Raw genomic sequence first — 22,970 nt, forward strand, 5'->3', positions numbered from 1 at the left:
ATCACATCACAACAATGTTGGGGAACGTAGCAATAATTCAAAATTTTCCTACGTGTCACCAAGATCAATCTAGGAGATGCTAGCAACGAGAGAGAGGGAGTGCATCTTCATACCCTTGAAGATCGCTAAGCGGAAGCGTTACAAGAACACGGTTGATGGAGTCGTACTCACGGCGATTCAAATCGCGGAAGATCCGATCTAGCGCCGAATGGACGGAGCCTCCGCGTTCAACACACGTACAGCCTAGGTACGTCTCCTCCTTCTTGATCCAGCAAGAGGAGAGGAGAAGTTGAGGGAGAACTCCAGCAGCACGACGGCGTGGTGGTGGAGTTTGTGGTATTCCTGCAGGGCTTCGCCAAGCTCTACGGAGGAGAAGGAAGAGTTGGAGGAGGGAGGGGCTGCGCCAGGGAAGGGGTGCAGCTGCCCTCTCTCCCCCTCACTATATATAGGGGGAAGGGGGTGGAGGAGGCGCCCTAGGGTTCCCTAGGGGAGGGGCGGCGGCCATAGGGAAAACCCTAGATGGGTTTGGGCACCCCCACCCCTAGGAAACTTGCCCCCCAAGTCGGGAGGGGTGGCTGCCCTAGGGGAGGCGCCCCCACCTCTCCAAGTTACATGAGATGGGGTGGGAGGGGCACTCAGCCCCTTAGTGGGCTGATGTGCCCCCTCCCCTTGTCCCATAAGGCCCGCCAACGCTTGTCGGGGCCTCCGAAACCCCTTTCGGACACGCTGGTCGTCACCCGGTACCCTCGGAACAATTCCGGACTCCAATACCCTTCGTCCAATATATCGATCTTCACCTCCGGACCATTCCGGAACTCCTCGTCACGTCCGGGATCTCATCCGGGACTCCGGAAAACCTTCGGTAACCACATACTATTTCCCATAACAACTCTAGCGTCACCAAACCTTAAGTGTGTAGACCCTACGGGTTCGGGAACCATGCAGACATGACCGAGACATCTCTCCGGCCAATAACCAATAGCGGGATCTGGATACCCATATTGGCTCCCACATGTTCCACGATGATCTCATCGGATGAACCATGATGTCGGGGATTCAATCAATCCCGTATAGAATTCCCTTTGTCTATCGCTATGTTACTTGCCCGAGATTCGATCGTCGGTATCCCCATACCTCGTTCAATCTCGTTACTGGCAAGTCTCTTTACTCATTCCATAACGCATGATCCCGTGGCTAACTCATTAGTCACATTGAGCTCATTATGACGATGCATTACCGAGTGGGCCCAGAGATACCTCTCCGTCACACGGAGTGACAAATCCCAGTCTCGATTCGTGCCAACTCAACAGACACTTTCGGAGATACCTGTAGTGTGCTTTTATAGCCACCCAGTTACGTTGTGACGTTTGGCACACCAAAGCATTCCTACGGTATTCGGGAGTTGCACAATCTCATGGTCTAAGGAAATGATACTTGACATTAGAAAAGCTTTAGCAGATGAACTATACGATCTTGTGCTATGCTTAGGATTGGGTCTTGTCCATCACATCATTCTCCTAATGATGTGATCCCGTTATCAACGACATCCAATGTCCATGGTCAGGAAACCATAACCATCTATTGATCAACGAGCTAGTCAACTAGAGGCTTACTAGGGACATGTTGTGGTCTATGTATTCACACATGTATTACGGTTTCCAGTTAATACAATTATAGCATGAACAATAGACAATTATCATCAACAAGGAAATACAATAATAACCATTTTATTATTGCCTCTAGGGAATATTTCCAACAAACAAGCCCTGCAAAAACAAGTTAGACGTCCTCTACTTTGTTGTTGCAAGTTTTACGTGGCTGCTACGAGCTTCTAGTAAGAACCGTTCTTACCTACGCATCAAAACCACAACAATGTTTCGTCAATTTTGCTCTTTTAACCTTCAACAAGGACCGGGCGTAGTCAAATTCGATTCAACTAAAGTTGGAGAAATAGACACCCGACAACCACCTTTATGCAAAACAAGTTGCATGTTTGTCGGTGGAACCGGTCTCATGAACGTGGTCATGTAAGGTTGGTCCGGGCCGCTTCATCCAACAACACCGCCGAATCAAAATAAGATGTTGGTGGTAAGCAGTATGACTATCATCGCCCACAACTCTTTGTGTTCTACTCATGCGTATCATGCATAGACCTGGCTCGGATGCCACTATTGGGGAACATAGCATGTAATTTCAAAAATTCCTACGCTCATGCAAGATCTATCTAGGAGATGCATAGCGACGAGAGGGGGAGAGTGTGCCCACGTACCCTCATAGACCGAAAGTGGAAGCGTTTGACTACGCGGTTGATATAGTCAAACTTCTTATCATTCCGACTGATCAAGCACCGAACGTACGACACCTCCGAGTTCTGCACACGTTCAGCTCGATGACGTCCCTCGAACACTTGATCCAGCAAAGTGTCGAGGGAGAGTTACGTCAGCATGATGGTGTGGTGATGGTGATAGTGAAGTGATCCGCGCAGGGCTTTGCCTAAGCACTACGACAATATGACCGAAGGCGTAAACTGTGGAGGAGGGCGCCGCACACGGCTAGGAATCAATGTTGTGTGTTCTAGCGGTGCCCTCCCCACATATATATAGGTGGGAGAGGGAGAGGGGCTGCAAGGGGCGCCCAAGTAGGAGTAATCCTACTTGGGCGCCTCCTCCAAGTCGGCCTCCCCCCTTCCATATCCATCGGAGGGGGAAGGAAAGAGAGGGGGAGGGGAAGGAAAGGGGGAGGCCGGATCTTCCCCGTTCCTTCTCCCTTCCTTCCTTTCCTTCTCCTCCTATTCATCCTATAGGGGCGCACCAACCCCTTTTGGGGCTGGTTTGTCCAATTCTTGGCCCATTAGGCCCATATAGCTTGCCGGGGGTTGTGTGGAACCCCTTCCGATGACCCGATATGTACCTGGTACCCCCAGAACACTTCTGGTGTCCGAATACTATTGTCCTATATATGAATATTTACCTCTCGACCATTTCGAGACTCCTCGTCATGTCCGTGATCTCATCTGGGACTCCGAACAACATTCGGTCAACAAATCACATAACTCATATAATACAAAATCGTCATCAAACGTTAAGCGTGACCCTACGGGTTCGAGAACTATGTAGACATGACCAAGACACCTCTTCGGTCAATAACCAGCAGTGGAACCTGGATGCTCATATTGGTTCCCACATATTCTACGAAGATCTTTATCGGTCGTACCGTAATGACAACATACGTTATTCCCATTGTCATCGGTATGTTACTTGCCCGAGATTCGATCGTCGGTATCTTTATACCTAGTTCAATATCGTTACCGGCAAGTCTCTTTACTCGTTCCGTAATGCATCATCCCACAACTAACTCTTTACTCACATTGCTTGCAAGGCTTATTATGATGTGCATTACCGAGAGGGCCTAGAGATACCTCTCCGATACTCAGAGTGACAAATCCTAATCTCGATCTATGCCAACCCAACAAATACCTTTGTTGATACCTGTAGAGCATCTTTATAATCACCTAGTTACGTTGTGACATTTGATAGCACACAAGGTATTCCTCCGGTATTCGGGAGTTGCATAATCTCATAGTCAAAGGAATATGTATAAGTCATGAAGAAAGCAATAGCAATAGAACTTAACGACCATTATGCTAAGCTAACGGATGGGTCTTGTCCATTACATCATTCTCCTAATGACATGATCCCGTTGATCAAATGACAACACATGTCTATGGTTAGGAAACTTAACCATCTTTAATTAACGAGCTAGTCTGGTAGAGCCTTACTAGGGACATTGTGTTTTGTCTATGTATCCACACATGTATCAAGTTTCCGGTTAAAACAATTCTAGCATGAATAATAAACATTTATCATGATATAAGGAAATATAAATAACAACTTTATTATTGCCTCTAGAGCATATTTCCTTCATGGGCACGAGGGTTAGATCGTGCTAAACTTTTTAAATGGGTCAAATTGTGCTAAACTTCTATGAGGAAGTCTAAAGGGTGATTTTGACCAGAAGTGGGTGTGTGAAAAAACATAACACACCCCTCACTCGCGACCCTTGATAGCTAAGGCGATTAGGGTTCCCTCTGCCTCCCGTCGGCGCTGCTACCAATCTGCTTCATGTCTTGTGGCCTTAGGGCCATGGAGGTGCGGCAAATTTTGGCCCTTGCCGGCGAGAGGGCTCCTGCTTCATTTTTAGGTGGTTTTTTTGTGTTTGGTTAGGGTCTGTGTTCTGCTCGAGAAGGCGACGCGGTGGCTCCCTAGAGAAGAAATAATGTCCTCTTCTCCCAACCCCCGTTTAGGTGGCGCATCTAGCATCATCGGAGAGCATGTAGAGGTATGTCTCCGGCGGATCTCGAGGGATTTGGTCGGTGTCGGTCTTCAGTGGATCTTCTTGGATAACGTCTTCGTTTGTGTGTTTACAGGTTGAATCCTTCATATCTACGATTTTCTGTCATCGGCGGCAGTAGTTGTTCTGGTTTGTTGGCCCTGTGGGGCCCTAGCACGCCGACTTCCACACTATCTATTACAGTGAGTTTTGTCCAGCTTCGATGAGGAAAAGGAGATGACGACGACGCACCTTCGGTTCGCTTCACGGCCTGAAATTATCGCTGGGTGATCTAAGGATCTAAACGTGTTTGTTTATTTCTGATATTCGTTGTGCTGCGATGATTGATGATGAATAAATTGAAGGTTTTCCTAAAAAAACACACAAAGTGATTTTGGCCCAGTCCACGGCCCAGCTCCATCCCGCCGCCGCCCTTATTCAGCGGCAACTTGGTCCCACAAACCCCCTAAAAAAAATCACGTAGGGGGCCCTCTCACATCTCGCTTACATGCTGGGTCCACCGGACGTCAGTCAAAACGAATCCCTCCGCCTCGCGTAGGACGCACGCTCTCCTCTTCTTCTCCAAAGGCAACCACACCTCCCTCTGCGTCTCCGTAGCCTCTACTCGCTTGTGCTTTGGGCGATTCCATCCAAGGACAGAAGAGGAGAGGAGAGGAGAGGAGGAGGCGGCGGAGGAGAAGTTTGGTAGGGAGATCGATGGGGCTGTCGTTCGGGACGCTGTTCGGGGCGCTGTTCGCCAAGAAGGAGATGCGGATCCTGATGGTCGGCCTCGACGCCGCCGGGAAGACCACCATCCTGTACAAGCTCAAGCTCGGCGAGATCGTCACCACCATCCCCACCATCGGTACCGATGCTGTTCGCCGCGCTGCTATTTTCTGCTTCCGGTTTCTTCCTGTAGCGCTCACGCTCACACGCCCAAATCGTATGTGCGGTGGAACCGCTGGCCGGGCTCGCATGAATTGCTTCCTCCGTTAGTATAGTATATACATGAGAAAAATTAGAACACTGAATTATCCATATGCTTTCTTTCACTTCTGTCTAATCTAGTGTGCTAGATTTCTGTGCTGGTAGCCTGGTACCAGTTGGGTTCTATACGAACAATTGATTTTGTACCTGTGCCAGTTGAACCCCCTATATCGTTTAGCTACTGCTTCTTCTGTCTGTGGTTGCCTGGTGCGTATGTTGAATCAAAGATTTTGGGATACTCTCGTTCGGTTAGAGCTATTTTGTTAGGTTCAGCAGCTTAAGTTGCTATTAGAAGTTGTCCTAGAATCCGTATAGTCAAACATGTTCAGGTTTGCCAGAATAATAAGTAGAGAAAAGTAGCAATTTGCATTTCAAATCCAACCCGTTGGCAGCGATCCAGTTAGGGCCTTCTATTGCAATATGGCTCCTATTTCAGATGTTAGTTCTGTTAGTAGTGAAGTACCTGCCGAATTAAGGATGTTTGTACTTCTGTTAGTAGGGGTTAATGTTGTGGTTGCTTACTCATTGTTTTTTCTTCTTTTGGTTGGGAGGCAGAAGTAAGGATTATATCGCTGACGATATCGTTTTGACATTTTGTTTACACAAGGGTTCAACGTGGAGACAGTAGAGTATAAGAACATCAGCTTCACTGTTTGGGATGTTGGTGGCCAGGACAAGGTGAGGGTTTTGCTCTTTTCTTCTTCTTGGGTCACTCTTTGGCTGTTATTTCCTTGTTTGTCGTCACATGAATAAAATGCTAATCACCTGTTTGCAGTTACTAAAGCGTTTCATTGACAAAAGTCTATTTATGTAAAGACAAGCTGATGATTTATGTATGCCATTTTCAAAACAGATAAGGCCTTTGTGGAGGCACTACTTCCAGAACACTCAGGGCCTTATCTTTGTTGTTGACAGCAACGACAGAGACCGTATTGCTGAGGCAAGAGATGAGCTCCACAGGATGCTGAATGAGGCAAGTGCTATATATACCTGTTGAAATGTTGGACTGTGTTATCTTCTGTAGATGTGCGGTCTAATTTTTGGAAACTCATGTATTATAGAAGTATTAAACATTACATTCAGAGTAATGTGTAAAAATTTACAGCATGAAGAATCTTATCTTATTGCACATGGTACATGTACATCTTGTGGATATCAATAATACTGTGTCCCGGCAACTAGAATACTTTGCATGCTTTACATATGGTGATTTTGAGAACTTGATTTTGCACCATTTATAACTAATAAGTCTATATTATCATATACTTTGCTCACCTTACAATGGTATATCATTCTTTTGAATCTTATCTATGTCTGCCTGTGAAGTCAGTTCCCACAGTAATATTTTTTTTACCGAATTCCCTCGGTAATGTTTGCTAACTGTCACTAGGATGAGCTGCGCAATGCTGTATTGCTTGTTTTTGCTAACAAGCAAGATCTTCCCAATGCCATGAATGCTGCTGAAATAACAGATAAGCTTGGTCTACACTCTCTGCGTCAGCGACACTGGTATTTGACCCTTGCTGATTTTATACCTAGATGATAATTTTGCTAGTTGGAGAAGGCTTGCTGATAAGCTTGGTGTTATTTCCCATTCTATCACAGGTATATCCAGAGTGCTTGCGCCACAAGTGGAGAGGGTCTGTATGAAGGGTTGGACTGGCTCTCCAACAACATAGCCAGCAAGGTTTCTATCTAACACTCAGGGCTGGAATGGGAATTTTTTTTTTGTCAACTTTGCTCTGGTGTTTATTTTTGTGTTGTTCAAGTAGTTCAAGCCTTTCCCTGTGTGCGTTCAGCATAGTTGCATTATGACTTTGATGTTCAGAAATAAATGATGCATGACACTAACAAGTGCTATTTTGCTCGCGGGATTGCAGTCCTGAAGGCTTCCAATGGATTGGCAGGGCCGCAGAAGCAACTAGCGGCTGGACAAATGACTGGAATATGTAGGCATGTTAAAATGCTGCCAGAGTGTTGACATGTCTTTGTAAGCTCGATCTTTGAGCTGTTATCACACTGCTACTATGTTGTATCAATGATTGAATGTACACACGAGGAAACCCTTTATGCTATGTGAAAATGATACCATGTCAGGTGCTCCTGGCCTGAGCCTGATGAGTGATGATGATGATCCTGCCCTGGTTTTGTGAACCGATATGTATTCTGCACGTGATTAATCTCATTCCTTATAATTGACCCGTGTCTCTAGTTAACGGACGTTGCTACGTGTTTGGTATCTGAGGATTATGGCAATCTCGTTTTGGATAAGCTGGTTTTGCAGATTTGGTTGGGGTTTTCTCGCAAAAAGAATTGGTTGTTTTTTTTTGGTTTTATTACTAGAGTTTGTTGGATGGTTAAAATGTAGCTATAATCACACCCCTTATTTTAAAGCAAAATCACAACATGATTATTGGACCTCTTTAGCCCGCGAATGTTCACTACTGGGGGATGGCATTTGCGAATGTTATTTATGGCAAATTCTTTAGAATATACATGGCAATTTCCTTCAGAAACACGTGACAAATTATGGCAACAAAAGGATTTTGCTGTGAAAGATTGCTGTGTTCGCTGAAAGGAATTGTCATATTCCCGCTGCATAAAACCCGGTGACAAACGTTCGCAAATGCCATCCCAGCAAACGTTCGCTAAATTGCATTGCTACCGTATTTTTTCAGGAGAATCACAACATATGTCAGCGACCACGGCATACGACTGGGCCATGCCGCGGTAGGTAACAACGTTGGTGTGGTACGGCCCAAACGGCCGAACCCCCAACGCAGCAGCTAAAAACTCTGCTGCCGGCGCTAGGAACACTCCCGCAGCTCCTCTCTGGACGAGACGAATCGAAGCCGATCCGAGTTTCCAAATGCCGCAGGCGCAGGCTAGGGCGGTCCTGCCGGTGGTGCTCCTCGGCTGCGGCGGCGTCGGCCGCCACCTCCTCCGCCACATCGTCTCCTGCAGACCTCTCCACGCCAACCAGGTCAGGTTCATCCACCCGCCGCTTTCCCCTCCCCGATTCGGCGGCGCTCATGCGTGCTACCTGCTTCTGATTATAGGGCGTCGCCATCCGGGTGGTGGGCGTTGCCGACAGCTCCTCGCTGCTCGTCGCAGACGACGTCCGCGCCAGCGGCCTCGATGACGCGCTCCTCAACGACCTCTGCTCCGCCAAGTCCGCCGGCTCGCCCCTGTCCTCGCTGCTCGCTCGCGGTATGTAAAGTTTCATTCCATCCGCATCGATCCTTATGCTGCGGCGCGAGTGGGTACGGCATTCATCAGAATACTATGTGTAAAAAATACGGCATCGATCGGAGGTTAATCTACTTTTCTTCCCGTACATGCAATGGAATTTGATGTATGCTTGGATTGGTTGTGGAATTCCAGGGCACTGTCAGGTGTTCAACAAGCCGGAGGCAATGGGGAAAGTAATCGATGCTGCTACCATGCTTGGAAGAACAACCGGTTTGTTAATTCTGCACTCTGTTGCTCATAGTACTGTATATCACAGACAACACACCAACCCATTTTCCCTCGCACACCATATATTATGCCTGCCACGTTATTTGCTTCAATCAATAGAAAACATAAAAAATGAAGATCCCAGCTTTGCTCTGTTTGATGATTTTGGTGATACTTTCCTGTTATCCATCTACTGATCTTCTTTACTGCTTGTGTTACACTTGAACACTTTTTGCAGGTCTGGTGATAGTTGATTGTTCTGCAACTTATGACACTGTTGGTGTGCTGAAGGATGCCGTGGATCATGGATGCTGCGTTGTTTTGGCAAACAAAAAACCTCTTACATGTGCTTATGTAAGGCCATCTTGACGCCTAGTCTTACCAAGTGATGTATAAGATTCACTGGTTTATATTCAGTCAATGAGATAAATTTCATATGTGCTTTACCTGATTTGCTTGCTTTTTGTGCAGGAGGATTTTAAAAAGTTGACGTCCCACTTCCGTCAGATAAGATTTGAATCTACTGTATGCACAAGCTACTAGTAATCATTTCTTGATTTCTTGCTCTTTTCATATTGTATATTTGGTCATTTTTTTGTGAAGTATTCTGATAGTTTGTTCATCACTCATGTTCATGCATTATTCTTGTTCATTTTATGTCAAAAAGATATTGTGACTGGACTGCAGGAGTCAAACCATGTATATTACATTATCTTATTTGGTTCTTTCCACTGTTTATTTGATATCTGATGTTTCAATTTTTACAAAGGACATCCACCAATCTTTGCAATTCTTACTTCCAGGTTGGAGCAGGTTTGCCTGTAATAGCTTCTGTAACCCGCATTATTGCATCTGGAGATCCAGTTTCCCGAATCGTTGGCAGTCTGAGTGGTACATAATTTGTAGCATGCTTGTTATGATAATGCAGTGTTTTACAAATAACAATACAATACACTCTTTCCTTAATACACTATTGCAGGTACACTTGGCTATGTGATGAGTGAGCTGGAGGATGGAAAAAAATTTAGTGAAGTTGTGAAAACTGCCAAGGCTCTTGGTTATACAGAACCAGGTCTAAAAGATGTATACTCACCTCATATCTGTCATCATGATATTTATATATGTCTAGTTGTTTACCATTGGTCAATGAGAAGAAAATTACGTTGATACTATAAGCTTATTTCCAGGAAACTATGGTACGTAAGTAAAAGATAGTTGTATAGTTGTATCATTGGGTTGGAAGGAGAATGGATAATTTTATTCGGACTGAAGCAATATGTTGCTACATTTATCTGTATTATGCCATATTAATATATATAGTTCTTCTAACAGACCGCTGTTTGATGAGTATATGGAAAATTGGTAAAGCTTAGACTATAGGATGGAAATATACTGATGTTCTCTCATGCTATTTTTCTACTTCTCATTAGTAAACTTTAGAAATAAAATCTAAAACGTGCATTTGTGGTTGTCTTAAGGCATGAGGTTTTGGAACGTAGCTATAGGCCTGACCTACTTTACTAAAAACACAAGAAATCAGAAAAACCAGTTCACTAAATGAGTTATATTTTTGTGTTTGACTTTTCTTTGTGAAAGCATGCTAAAAGTGAATATACTTTGGTTTTTAACTAAGGACTAGGTACTTTGCTTAACTTATGCTTTGCATAGGAAAGTGCATTTACCCTGCTGTTTATTTTTTGTAGATCCACGTGATGATCTCAGTGGGATGGATGTGGCTAGAAAGGTTAGATAGCTCACGTCTCTTCATGCATTGAGTTAGTTAGCTGTGTTCTACTCATGAATATCGACATAGTTCACTTTACTTGTGTCTTTGTTTAGCCTTTGGCAGTATTTTTCTTCTTCTGTTAAGTGAAGTAGTGAACTGATATGTATATTCTAACTGCTGTTGCATGTTACTTTTGATGAGTTTATGTTTTATTGCTAGGATCCGATAGAAAAAAAAAACTTAACCAGTACAACCAAATACACAAAATGCCCATCCAATTCAAACAGGACAGGCCTACTTTATCTACTTATCCTATTTTGAATTTAAATACCTTCACCTTCCGGATAGCCATTTATATTTGGTGTACATCAAATAATATTATGTTTCTCTAGAAAGGGAACTTATGTTCAGGTTTCAAATGTTTAATAACTTCCATTTGATCCTTTTTTAATTTGTCAAACATATTCGGTATATGTGCAGGCGTTGATCCTAGCTAGGCTTCTCGGGCAGCAGATCAGCATGGAGAATATCAATGTATGCCTATCTAAAATACTGTTCAGCAATTTGAATTATTCTGATGTGCTTGTTTTTGTACAAACATGGTTCCTTGTGCACGGAGTGCTGTTTTTCGTTGTTATAGCTTAACCAATATGCATGTTCCACCTTACTCTTAGTCTGACTGTTCACAAACAATCAAGTAGCTTCTGGGTGAATCAATTCCTTTCCAAATCACTCTACTTGGCGATAACTTGCTTCATATATTCATATGCTGGCACTTAGTTTTTAATTCATAGGACTTCTCTTGACTACTAGGGAGTAGATTAGATAACATGCTACAGTTTGAAAAACTACCCTCCAATGCCTGTAAAGATATTATTTGATTGATCCAATAGTTTCCGTTTTTATCCTAAAAAAATCATTGCTTGTTTGAGTTCCTATTTTTGCCGGAAAGCTGCATCATATATACTGTCCTACATTCTAGTGTGGAAATTTGTGTAACTGAATAGGTACTCTATACTATTTAGATGAGCTAATTTTGTAGTTCTCTTCAGGTTGAGAGTTTATATCCGAGTGAGTTAGGACCTGAGGTTATGCCCACAACGGATTTCCTTGAGAGTGGGTTGGCAAAACTTGATGAGACGATTGAAGCAAAGGTCAAGGCAGCATCTTTGAGGGGAAATGTTCTGCGCTATGTTTGTGTCATTGGAAACACAGGGTATGTATCCTGCCCAATTTGATGGGCATTGTGCATTGTGCAATGTCCTTTTGCATCATCACTCAGTGCTTTTACCTGTACATCAAAACCTCCAATCTATTCTCCAAAACTACATCAGTAATTATTTTCTGCTCATTTGCTGAAATAAAAAACCATGATGTTTGTTTGACATTTTCTTTAAATGCTTATTTTGTGCATGCTGGTAGGTTAGTCTCAATGTTCTTGATATCCCCATTTTGTAGGTGCCAAGTCGGCCTTCAAGAGGTCCCAAAAGATTCTGCACTGGGAAGGTTGAGGGGAAGTGACAATGTGGTATGTTATATTTTTCTCTTTCTTGCTCGTTCATTGTCATATGCCACTTCTCTGTCAGCAGCCTTTTTTTTCGAAATGGAGGCATGAGATTTCCCAAATCCATTAAATAAGGAGAGAATAGAGTTTAGAGTTTTACAAAGCACCCATAAAAACGGCATGACACTTACTCATGAAAAATGATAGGCCCTAGTTTCTTAGCGCCTGCGGTAACCCAAAGCTTGGCCTCAATGATGGTGCTAAGAAGGATTGGCGGCGGGACACACCTGTTGCAGAACATCCAAGCATTTCTTTCGTTCCAGATTGTCCAGAGACAAGCATGGTGAGAGAAGCCATAGCCTGCCTATTGGGTCTGAGTAGGGTTTCTTTTGCCTTCCACTAGACGGGCCAGTATCTTGTCAACCCTTCCAGACCATTAATTGATGCAAAGAATGCTCTACCTTTTACTGGTTGCATTGCCCCTTCTTTTTGGTGCAGTTGACAATTTGGGATAAACTTGGGATAAGCAGAGGTACACTAAAAGTACCGAAGTCAGTACTGCTTAAACTGGCTTATAATGTGCTAGAAGCAGTTTGATTAAAAATCTCAGCTTCTACTAGTTTCCATAGATATCTTTTGGAACAACAGAGAATCAAGTCTTACATGTTTTAATGTTCAAAGTGGTGCTGACCCATGAATTATCAAATCAATTAGCGTCCTGAATGTTTGGTCTCCAATTTTTTTGCTCTGCTACTTCGAAAGTTCACCTTTTGTTTTCTGAAAACCAGTGTCTTACCTACAAATGCATCATTTCTCCTGATCAGGTGGAGATATACAGCAGATGCTACGAGAGCTCCCCGCTGGTGATCCAGGGTGCAGGAGCCGGGAACGACACCACCGCTGCAGGAGTTCTCGCTGATATAATCGATCTCCAAGATCTTTTCCAGACAAGAGCGTGATTGCCTTGTTTTAGCACCAAGGAGTTTGATTATTGAGTTGTATATGATCGACCGTATTGTCCATTGAACTGAAATTGGTTTTTGGCGTTTGAGGTTGTATGCACATTTTCGGTCATGTTTGGCTGCTGTTGATGTTCAGAGTTGCCATGCGTTCGTGTCACACGTGTAGCACTTATCAGGGTTCATAATTTTTGCTTTTTGGTTGGCTGTTTCGTTCGTGGTGGTACCAGCCTGTTTCGTTTGGCCGACCCGGACACACGCCGTGCCAAGTTGTTTCGTTCACGGGACTCGGGGTAGGCGCATGCGGCCGGGTCAGTTAACGCGAGCCGGCTTGGGTGCATACATTAAAATGTTGCATGTATGTGCTTAAATGTTGCAACATTTTTTTGCTTGTTTTTCTCATAGTGCAGGAACAAGTGCTGCATACCGATTCTATTTTTGGGGTTTATGGCAAGCTTAGTGACATGAGAATGACAACTTTAATTGTCCAGCATGACAACTTTTTTTTCGGATGGTAAGCTTCAGTTTTTTTTTTGGGTTTGTTTTTTCTTTTTGGATGACAACTTTGGTTGTCAGAAATGTAAGGGCCGGAGTGCTTTGTGCCATACGCGTGGCATTTATCATTTGGAAAAATTATACTCACAGCAGGCCCTGCACTAATGCGAAACCCCGCGTGTGAGCTGGCGCACGTTGGCGTACCACACACACCGGCTACCTGTTGACAATATATGTTGGCATGTCACATAACACAATTAAGATTGCCTCAAATGAAAAGGTTCTGTATCATCAAAATAAGAAACTTTGATGTTTGAGTCATTATCATCCAATCTCATCTAAAGGGCTGAAACTATAGGATTTTGCATTCTGAGTATTGTTTGGCCAATGGTGCCTTCAAGATGACGTCGTATGAAAAAATTGCTATATGCATTGTTTTCGTCCAGCTAATTGATTTTGACATATAAATTATCTCAATCCGAGGTCATTTGCAAAAGTTGGAGCTGATGCACTACGGACCGACCATGAGCGAAAAATGGCCCGAGGCATCAGACACGTGTGTGTTTGATGTCTGATTGGTCGCGCGAGCGATTCAGCCCTCAAGATGGTCTTGAGTCGAAAAACGTACAACATAGAAATTGTTTGTCGTGTCGAAACGGCCAAATCTTCTTTTGGGATCATTTTCATCTGAGGTCGTTTGTTGCCTGTGAGATTGAAAAATCGAACTGATATCTCTAATTTGCCTAAATCCGAGTTCGGTTAATTTTGAAAAGATTTGGATGGGATTTGAAGTCTTTTCTTATACGGTAAGTCCAGCCGCCTCATAAATAGACGAGAGGTGACGGCCTCGGACAACACACAATCGAACAAATCATCTACCGCTGTTTATCTTTTACCTTTTCCCTTGTTCTTCTTCTTCCTCGTTCTTCATTTGTTCTTCCTGTTGCAGGGCGGCGAACCTTGAGGCCCTAGGGGCGATCAAGTCAACCTAGGGCAGCCCATAGCCGCCCCGCGCCCTGGCAGGGTCCTTCCCGGGCGTGTGGGGCTTTGGGTCTACAAAAACGTCTGTCGGATTGCTTGCGCACTGTGCTTCTGGCCGGGTCTCCTTTGACGTGAGCTGCAGTGCATCATCCCCGGCGTCCAGGCTACATGGTGTCGTGTTCGTGTGCGAACACACTTTTTGGTGACTCCGCTGGTGTGACGCCCCAAGACCGGAGCTTCAGATGCCTTCCAGGGTTTCCGGGTTTCGTCGTGTGATTTGTTTGGTTCATTGCATTCATCATAGCATCATGTGCATTTGCATCATGTTATCATGTCATCATGTCTTTAATCTTTCCATCTCATAATCTTTTGCAACTCAACTAAATAAACCGTATGGATTTTCAGTCCATTTAAACCGAGGGAATTCACATGGTGATTCTCTTTATAATATATCCTCTCGATATTTAGAGAGCTATAGTAAATATCCCAATTATGTGGAATTAGCTTGACACACTTGCAAAATATTTCCCCATGCCTTCGTCCCATGCATCATCTCCTTTTCCTTTCCTTCTATTTCCTGTCTTTTGCTAGTCCCATTTTCCCCTTCTCTATTTAATGTCCATTCTTTTCCTATAAATTCTAGACCGTGCCAGGACCACCTCCTCCAATTTTCAGATCCTTTGGACTTGTTTTGGTTGGATTAAAAAATGGCTCAAGTTTGAATCTGATTCAAACTTGAATTATTTTTCTATCTCTAAAATATTGCCAAACCATTTTATTATATTTGTGCACAGTTCCGCACTTCAAGAATATTTTATTTTCTGAAATATTCTTTCCCTAACCCTCTCTTATTTTTTCTTCTCTCTATTTGTTTCCTGTTAAAGCAAATTAGAGATAGGGAGAGAGGCAGCCTGCTCTGCTGGCCTCTTAGAACTCCCACCAGTCCAGCCCAATTGGGCCTCCCGCACCGGCCCAACTGATCTCCCATCCTAACCCTAGCCCAACCTCCCGCTCGATACCTCCTCCTCCTAGTTCCCACGTGCGCCGCCATCGCTCTCCCCTCGACCCGATCCCCATCCTCTCGCAGTCTCTCTCTCTCCCTCCTCTCGCAGCCTCCCGCACGCCTCCCTCTGCAGCACAGGACGCGCCCGCACCTCCTCCTCACCAAGCTCCCCGTCTCCCAAGCGTCCGAGGAGAGGAGCTTCATCGAGCTCCCCTGAAGTCGCACGTCACCGGATCCCGTCCGCTGCAACCAGGAGCGCCGCCGCCCTTGACCCGCCTCACCGTCGTCCATGGCCACGCCTTCGCCAAGTGTCAGCGCAGCCTGGTCATCATCCTGCCGTTCTCCTTCGTCACCGGACCCGAGCCGTCCTCTGTTTCCTCTACACCGTGAAGGAGCCACCTCGCTCGCGTGTGTCCTCCACCAGCAGCCTGCAACGCCTGAGGAGAGCCGAGCTCCTCCCGGTCCCCATGGTGGATGCTTCCCCTGCCCGAGCTTCCCTGCAGCCGACGTCCAAGCCTCTCGCCCCCATGACCTCGCTGCATCTCGCGCCGCTGCTCATGGCCTGCACCAACCTCCTCCTCCACCGTCAAGTACGCTGTCCCCCGTCGTACCGTCGCTGGAGTGCACGCCCAAGCCCCGGTGTAACCTCACCTTCGGCCATGCCATTGCCTTCCTGAACTGTTGTCGCTGGACGCCAAGACCACCGTTACACCTGTGGATTGCGCTGTTGTTCGCTGCACGCCAGGACCACCCCGTGGATTTTGCCAAGTACCACGACGAACCATGAAGCCCCACAAGATACCTAGTACCGCGACGACCCCGAACACTGGATTCATCAAGTCCCTCTTCGTCTGTACCACTACCATCATCGAAGACACGTGCTACGCAATGTCAAGTTCGACTACAACGTGTGTACGCCTACCATCACCAGAGACCCGTGCACGACTATCGTCGCCGTGGATCCGACAAGTACCCCTACAACAAGTGTACCTCTACCGCCGTTTTCGGAATAGCTAAGAACGTCAAGTACCCCTTCGAGATGACGAGACCGGCAAGTTCGAATGACCCCAAGTACCTCTTCGAAACGACTGAGTACCATTACCGTCGGACGCTCGAACGACTACAGGCCGAAATGTCAAGTTCCTCGATGAACCATGTACGACTACCGTTTCTCATGGATTCACCTATGTACCACGAAATGGACGACCCTACAAGTTCAACCTACCGTTGCCGTGTATGACTACCATCGCCTCGGAGATGTTGGGTTCATCAAGTTCCTCTTCGGAAAAGTACCACTACTTCCACTATGAACTCGTTTCGCTCCGGAATTGCACGCTTTGAAGGTATACCCCGAGACGACTGCCCGTGAACGAATGCATGTGTGATGTATGAGATGCTCGTGCTTGCTTCGTACTCGAATTGTCGGTGCACGTTGCCCCTCTTTTGCCTTGTCACCATCATCGACTCATGGGACACCCGATATTCCGGGGGTGCCCCACCATGTTTTGCACGCATCCGTACACTTCTCCTTTACATCGGTATCTCAATCGAGTTACCTGAACCGGAACGCTGCAGTGGCATCATTTTCGTTATCGTTGTCGTGGCACCCCTTTTCTTTCCACCACGGTGACAAATGCTTCATAATGCTCTTGTCAACTATTAATTATAAAATGCATTAACTTGAACATGTCATCCGCATCATGTTAACAACATTAAGATGGTTTAAATTGTTGTTTGCTTTAATTTGCTAAATGCATATGGGGATTTACCGGATTTGTTGTTTGTTATATCCGGCCCCATTTAAATTGTTTAGATGGTGTAGTTTTGTTATGCCTCACCTCTTACCATGTTAACCAACATTTAATATTGTTGAGTACCTAACCGGGAGGGAACTAAATAATTGATGTGGTGTTTCGTCAATATGCAACGGAGTTGCATATTGAGCTCCACTTAATTTGTATAATTGCTTGTGCACTTTGCCATGCCATGCATATTTAAACCGGACATGCATCATACTTGTTTGCGCATCGTGCCATGCTTATGCGGTGGTTGTTTACTATGTTGTTTGCTTCTTTCCTGTGTTGCCTCTTCGGATTAGTTCCGATAACGTCGCGTTTGTGAGGATCCGTTCGACAACGTCCGTTTGTCTTCTTCATGAACTTGTTCTTCTTCCTTGCGGGATCTCAGGCAAGATGACCATACCCTCGAAATCACTTCTATCTTTGCTTGCTAGTTGCTCGCTCTTTTGCTATGCCTATGCTACGATACCTACCACTTGCTTTATCATGCCTCCCATATTGCTAAGCCAAGCCTCTAACCCACCTTGTCCTAGCAAACCGTTGTTTGGCTATGTTACCGCTTTGCTCAGCCCCTCTTATAGCGTTGTTAGTTGCAGGTGAAGATTGGAGCTTGTTCCATGTTGGAACATGGTTATTTTGTTGGGATATCACAATATCTCTTATTATATTAATGCACCTATACACTTGGTAAAGGGTGGAAGGCTCGGCCTTATGCCTGGTGTTTTGTTCCACTCTTGCCGCCCTAGTTTCAGTCATATCGGTGTTATGTCCCCGGATTTTGCGTTCCTTACACAGTTGGGTTATAATGGGAACCCCTTGACAGTTCGCCTTGAATAAAACTCCTCCAGCAAGGCCCAACATTGGTTTTACCATTCACCACCTAGCCTTTTCTTTCCCTTGGGTTCTGCAGACTCAAGGGTCATCTTTATTTAAACCCTCGGGCCAGTGCTCCTCTGAGTGTTGGTCCAACTTGTCAGCCGCCGGTGGCTACCAGGGGCAACTCTGGGTTGGCCTACCGGAAGTTTGGACAATCTGGTGTGCCCTGAGAACGAGATATGTGCAGCTCCTATCGGGATTTGTCGGCACATTCGGGTGGCTTTGCTGGTCTTGTTTTACCATTGTCGAAATGTCTTGTAACCGGGATTCCGAGCCTGATCGGGTCTTCCTGGGAGAAGGAATATCCTTCGTTGACCGTGAGAGCTTGTGATGGGCTAAGTTGGGACACCCCTGCAGGGTTATGAACTTTCGAAAGCCATGCCCGCGGTTATGGGCAGATGGGAATTTGTTAATGTCCGGTTGTAGAAAACCTGAAACTTAACTTAATTAAAATGGATCAACATCGTGTGTAGCCGTGATGGTCTCTTCTCGGCAGGGTCCGGAAAGTGAACACGGTGTTGGAGTTATGCTTGACGTAGGTTGCTCTAGGATCACTTCTTGATCATAGATTCTCGACCGTGCTTTTGCCTTCTCTTCTCGCTCTCATTTGCGTATGTTAGCCACCAAATATGCTAGTCGCTTGCTGCAGCTCCACCTCATACCTTCTACCCTACCTATAAGCTTAAATAGTCTTGATCGCGAGGGTGTGAGATTGCTGAGTCCCCGTGACTCATAGATTACTTCCAAAACCAGTTTGCAGGTGCCGATGATACCGTGCATGTGACGCAACCGAGCTCAAGGAGGAGCTCGTTGAAGATCGTGTTCGTTATGTTGTTCCATTTCCAGTTGATTAGTAGTGGAGCCCAGTTGGGACGATCGGGGATCTGTGTAGCATTTGGGGTAGTCTTCTTTTATTTTGGTTCCGTAGTCGGACCTTGATTGTATCTGGGTGATGTAATGCTTTATTCATGTATTGTGTGAAGTGGCGATTGTAAGCCAACTATGTATCTCTTTTTCTTATGTATTACATGGGTTGTGTGAATATTACCTCACTTGCGACATTGCTTTCAATGCGGTTATGCCTCTAAGTCGTGCTTCGACACGTGGGAGATATAGCCGCATCGAGGGCGTTACAGCTGGGGACGAAGATTTGAACGGTCTCCAGCCCATTCTTGCTCCGAAGAGATCGTCATCAAGGGCTTGCAATCTACAAAGGCAATATGAATACTCAATCCCCTTGTGTAGATGCAAATAATTCATATGGTGTTACGAGATCGTTTAATGAGTACACTCTATTTTCCATCCCTATTTTTTTCAATCATGCAACTAATTACGTGCAAAGGCCAATTCAAAGTAATTTACATGCTTCAACTTCTTATGATACTAGTAACATGCACCACATGTATTCCAACTCCCACACATCGGCAACCCACAAATCCTAGGCCGATGAACAACCTGATGAGTTCGGCTAATCAAGTTAAAACACCCCATGTAGGAACTTTTAATAGCACGCAACAAAGTGTTTGACCTTTTTATTCATCGACAACTAACTTGCAACATGTTATTCCAAACATGCCGGTGGATAGGAATTGTCCATGCTACTACTAGTTATTCGTCAAATTACCTTCAAACATCATATGATACGCCCATGTTACTAATTTTTCGGCACCATAGGCAACTGTTGATATCCATAATTCGGCTCCGCACCTTCATGGTCATGGCCGAATAAGTGAAAATCTTGTAGGAGCACATATGCTTTCACCTAGCACTGTAGCATATGATCTTGCCCCTACATAATTACAGAATTGAGATATCTCATTGCCGAAAGAGTCTAAAAGCATTGGGAAGAAACCATATCCAAATTGGGTAATCAAGAACAAGCTTACATTTTCTTGGGATTTGTGCCATGATATTCGCTAGGAACTAATAGAAGGCAGTAAGCCTCATGATTTTGCTACTGTAAAGGCTAGACTTGTGCAAATGATGCACTCACCCCGTATTGTAGAATTCAGTGTACCCCCTAAGTGATTGCAAAGTTTCGTCAACTCATTGCTGAAAGAGTCTCAAAGCATTGGGGGGCAATCTCATGAGGAGTGGATGGAAATTGAGATGAAAAAGCTTAACGCTCCCTAAGCTGAGATGTGGGCTAAAATTAGACAAGAACGAGAATCCTTGCAAATTCAAAAAGAGAACAATATTGATTCAGATAACAAAGAAAATTTGGTTATTGAAAAAGCTGAATCAAATAGTTTGTGTACTGAATCTATTCAAGAAAAAGAGGAAGCCAAGGCATTAGAGAGTCATTAAAAAACATAGCATATTATTCAAGTGATACAACATCATGCTCTCCCAACGTGTATGAAGATGTATGTCTAGCAAGTGATTTACCTATTTTTAGATTTGGTCACAATTTTATTGTTGATGCATCTATTAGAAAAATCTTACAAATAATTTTGAAAGACCAATGATGAAGGGTAATTTACTTATTAGCAATAAAATTGTTGCAAAGCATATCTGTAACACATTGTACCATTCGAAGAGACTGATACCGACATATTATTGCATCCAAAAACTTTTCCCATTGTTTTATGTGAAGTTTATATCTAAGTGGGTAGCTTTGCTTGTTTCTTACTTGGCTTACACTTGGTCTTAATTGATACATATGTGTTCTAATTATTTTTGTTTCAGAAATTTAAAGTCAAGGTTAAATTATTTTGAGAAAACTGATGGTACCCTTCCGTAGTGGCTATCATGCCTTGCTCGGTTGCACTACCATCGCCCGCTTTAATGTGGCACCACACTAAGCTTATTTAAAGCTTAAGATGCCGGGGCCCAACAACGTTATCACCATTAATGGTAACATGGAGCGCTCCCTTCGTACAGAGGAGCAAACAACGGCCTACCCAGCCAACTCCAAAGCAACCGAGGAAGCCGTGCGACGGTCTGCTTGGCCTCATCTATCAAGTGCCTCGAAGCGCGTCCGCATCCTTGCTCCGGCTCTGGGACGCAATCGTGTGAACCCTAAATAGGGATACACGCTCCCTAAGGGAGTCCTGGATATGGGGATCCTCAGGTGATTGGCCTATTCGATATGGGCCGGACTGATGGGCCGTGAAGATAAAACAGAAGACTATCCCCCGTATCCGGGAGGGACTCCTATATGCGTGGACGGCAAGTTTGGTGTCCGAATGTATTATTTCCTTCTTCTACGAACCAACTCTGTACAACCCTATGCCCCTCCGGTGTGTATATAAACCGTGGGCTTTAGTCCATAGAGACGATCAGAATAATCATAGGCTAGACAACTAGGGTTTAGCCATTACGGTCTTGAGGTAGATCAACTCTTGTAACCCTTATACTCATCGAATACAATCAAGCATGACGTAGGGTTTTACCTCCTTTAAGAGGGCCCGAACCTGGGTAAACATCGTGTCTCTATTGTTCCCTATTACCATTGATCCTTAGACTCACAGCTTGGGCCCCCTATCCGAGATCTGCCGGTTTTGACACCGACATTGGCGCTTTCATTGAGAGCTCCGTTGTGTAGTCACGAAAAGCGATTTATGGCTCGCCTTGTCATCAACAATGATATCACCTCTGGAAGGAGCCTAACTTCAGGACAGGTCCTCGAGCTCGGCAGTTTCGCTGTGGGTGCCCGCATGACCATCAAGCCAACGGCGCCCCCCGCGATCGCCAAACATCACCTCCGCATCGGTCTCGAACACTCCAAAAAGATGGATCCGGCGGACATCTCGTCCTTAAACAAGCTGCTAGATCGCATCGCTGCCCTATGGCTTTCAATGGATTATGATCGGATCGGGCTTAAACCTGACCAGAGGGAAATCAATTCCCCGCCGATCACTCACCCGGTGGCGGTCGTCGAGGAACGAGCCGAATCCCCTAAGTTAAAAACTAGCTACGTTCAGATATCCGAACCCATTGAACTGGGTGCTCTTCCTTTCGATGAGACTCCGCCTCCCCCGAACTCAGGGTCGAACTTAGGGACCGGGGAGCGTTTAGACCCCCGGACCTGAACCAGTGACCTCGGAGATTTTACAAGCTCCGGACACAATTTTGGGTCGGGATTCAGGTTTTAGCCCACCCACCCACCACAATCAATACTCTCCAAGTAATTCAGGCCCTCCAGACATATATGACCTGATGTATATACGACAGCAACCTCAGGAAACGGTCCATCACTTTTGGGCCATGTTCCTACTTGTCAAAAACAAGATTAAAGATTGTTGCGACAACGATGCCGTCTCGGTCTTTCTTCGTAATTGTACCGATGAGGGAATTCGGAATGCCCTCGACCGCCGTCGCATACAGAGTTTCACGGAACTATCGCATGGCGTACGGAAGTCCTGCGCGATGGAAAGCACATGGAAGCCCCAAAAAACCCAATTGGAACCTGCTGCCTTTAAGCAGTACACTGCCCGGGCAAAATGGGTACACCCTTACGAGGCATCTGATCATAAGCCTGTCGACAAGGAAAACAAACCCTTTGTAGGATACAGGTCCTTTCTTGATGAACTTCTCGACAAACCCTGTCAGATACATGCGACGCCGAACACCGAACCAACTCATAGCCTTCGGGCATGTTGGGTAGTCCGACAGGTGGCTAAAAGTGGCGAGGCCATCCTCACCACCGCTACTCCAGAGAAGCATTCTCCGGAGGATGACAATCTTAACGTCTTTATGATCTTTGATACTTTCTCTTCAAATAATCGGCGTAAGAGGGCACTCCGTGACCTCGCCAAAAATCACCAAGTAACCACAATGAGCCCATGGAACGACGCGGCAATAACCTTCACCGCGAACGATGAACCAAGGGCCCGATCAGTCTGAGCAC

At 45.3% G+C, this 22,970-nt stretch overlaps 2 protein-coding genes across 3 annotated transcripts; both read left to right on the forward strand.

The window, feature by feature from the left end:
* The first annotated feature begins 4,882 nt into the window (after positions 1-4,882).
* On the forward strand, positions 4,883-7,512 carry LOC125508767 (ADP-ribosylation factor 1). 2 transcript variants are annotated; one of them, XM_048673560.2, is made up of 6 exons: positions 4,884-5,194; positions 5,924-5,994; positions 6,170-6,289; positions 6,707-6,825; positions 6,922-7,003; positions 7,197-7,512. In XM_048673560.2, exons 1-6 carry the CDS (start codon positions 5,047-5,049, stop codon positions 7,200-7,202), a joined length of 546 nt encoding a protein of 181 aa, XP_048529517.1. In that variant the 5' UTR covers positions 4,884-5,046; the 3' UTR covers positions 7,203-7,512. The 2 variants fall into 2 exon arrangements, with proteins under 2 accessions (XP_087382074.1, XP_048529517.1); XM_087525948.1 differs by lacking the exon at positions 7,197-7,512 and having other exon boundaries at positions 4,883-5,194; positions 6,922-7,030.
* A 525-nt stretch (positions 7,513-8,037) lies between these two features.
* On the forward strand, positions 8,038-13,163 carry LOC125508766 (Glyceraldehyde-3-phosphate dehydrogenase-like family protein). The gene is made up of 12 exons (XM_048673559.1): positions 8,038-8,299; positions 8,376-8,526; positions 8,701-8,778; positions 9,014-9,129; positions 9,247-9,300; positions 9,579-9,666; positions 9,755-9,847; positions 10,479-10,519; positions 10,982-11,035; positions 11,554-11,717; positions 11,960-12,029; positions 12,830-13,163. The coding sequence occupies exons 1-12, from the start codon at positions 8,186-8,188 to the stop codon at positions 12,962-12,964; spliced, it is 1,158 nt and encodes a 385-aa protein (XP_048529516.1). The 5' UTR covers positions 8,038-8,185; the 3' UTR covers positions 12,965-13,163.
* The last annotated feature ends 9,807 nt before the right edge of the window (positions 13,164-22,970 follow it).

Source organism: Triticum urartu, chromosome 5A (genome assembly GCF_056163025.1).
Source record: "Triticum urartu cultivar PI428250 chromosome 5A, HENAU_Tu73, whole genome shotgun sequence".
NCBI lineage: Eukaryota > Viridiplantae > Streptophyta > Magnoliopsida > Poales > Poaceae > Triticum > Triticum urartu.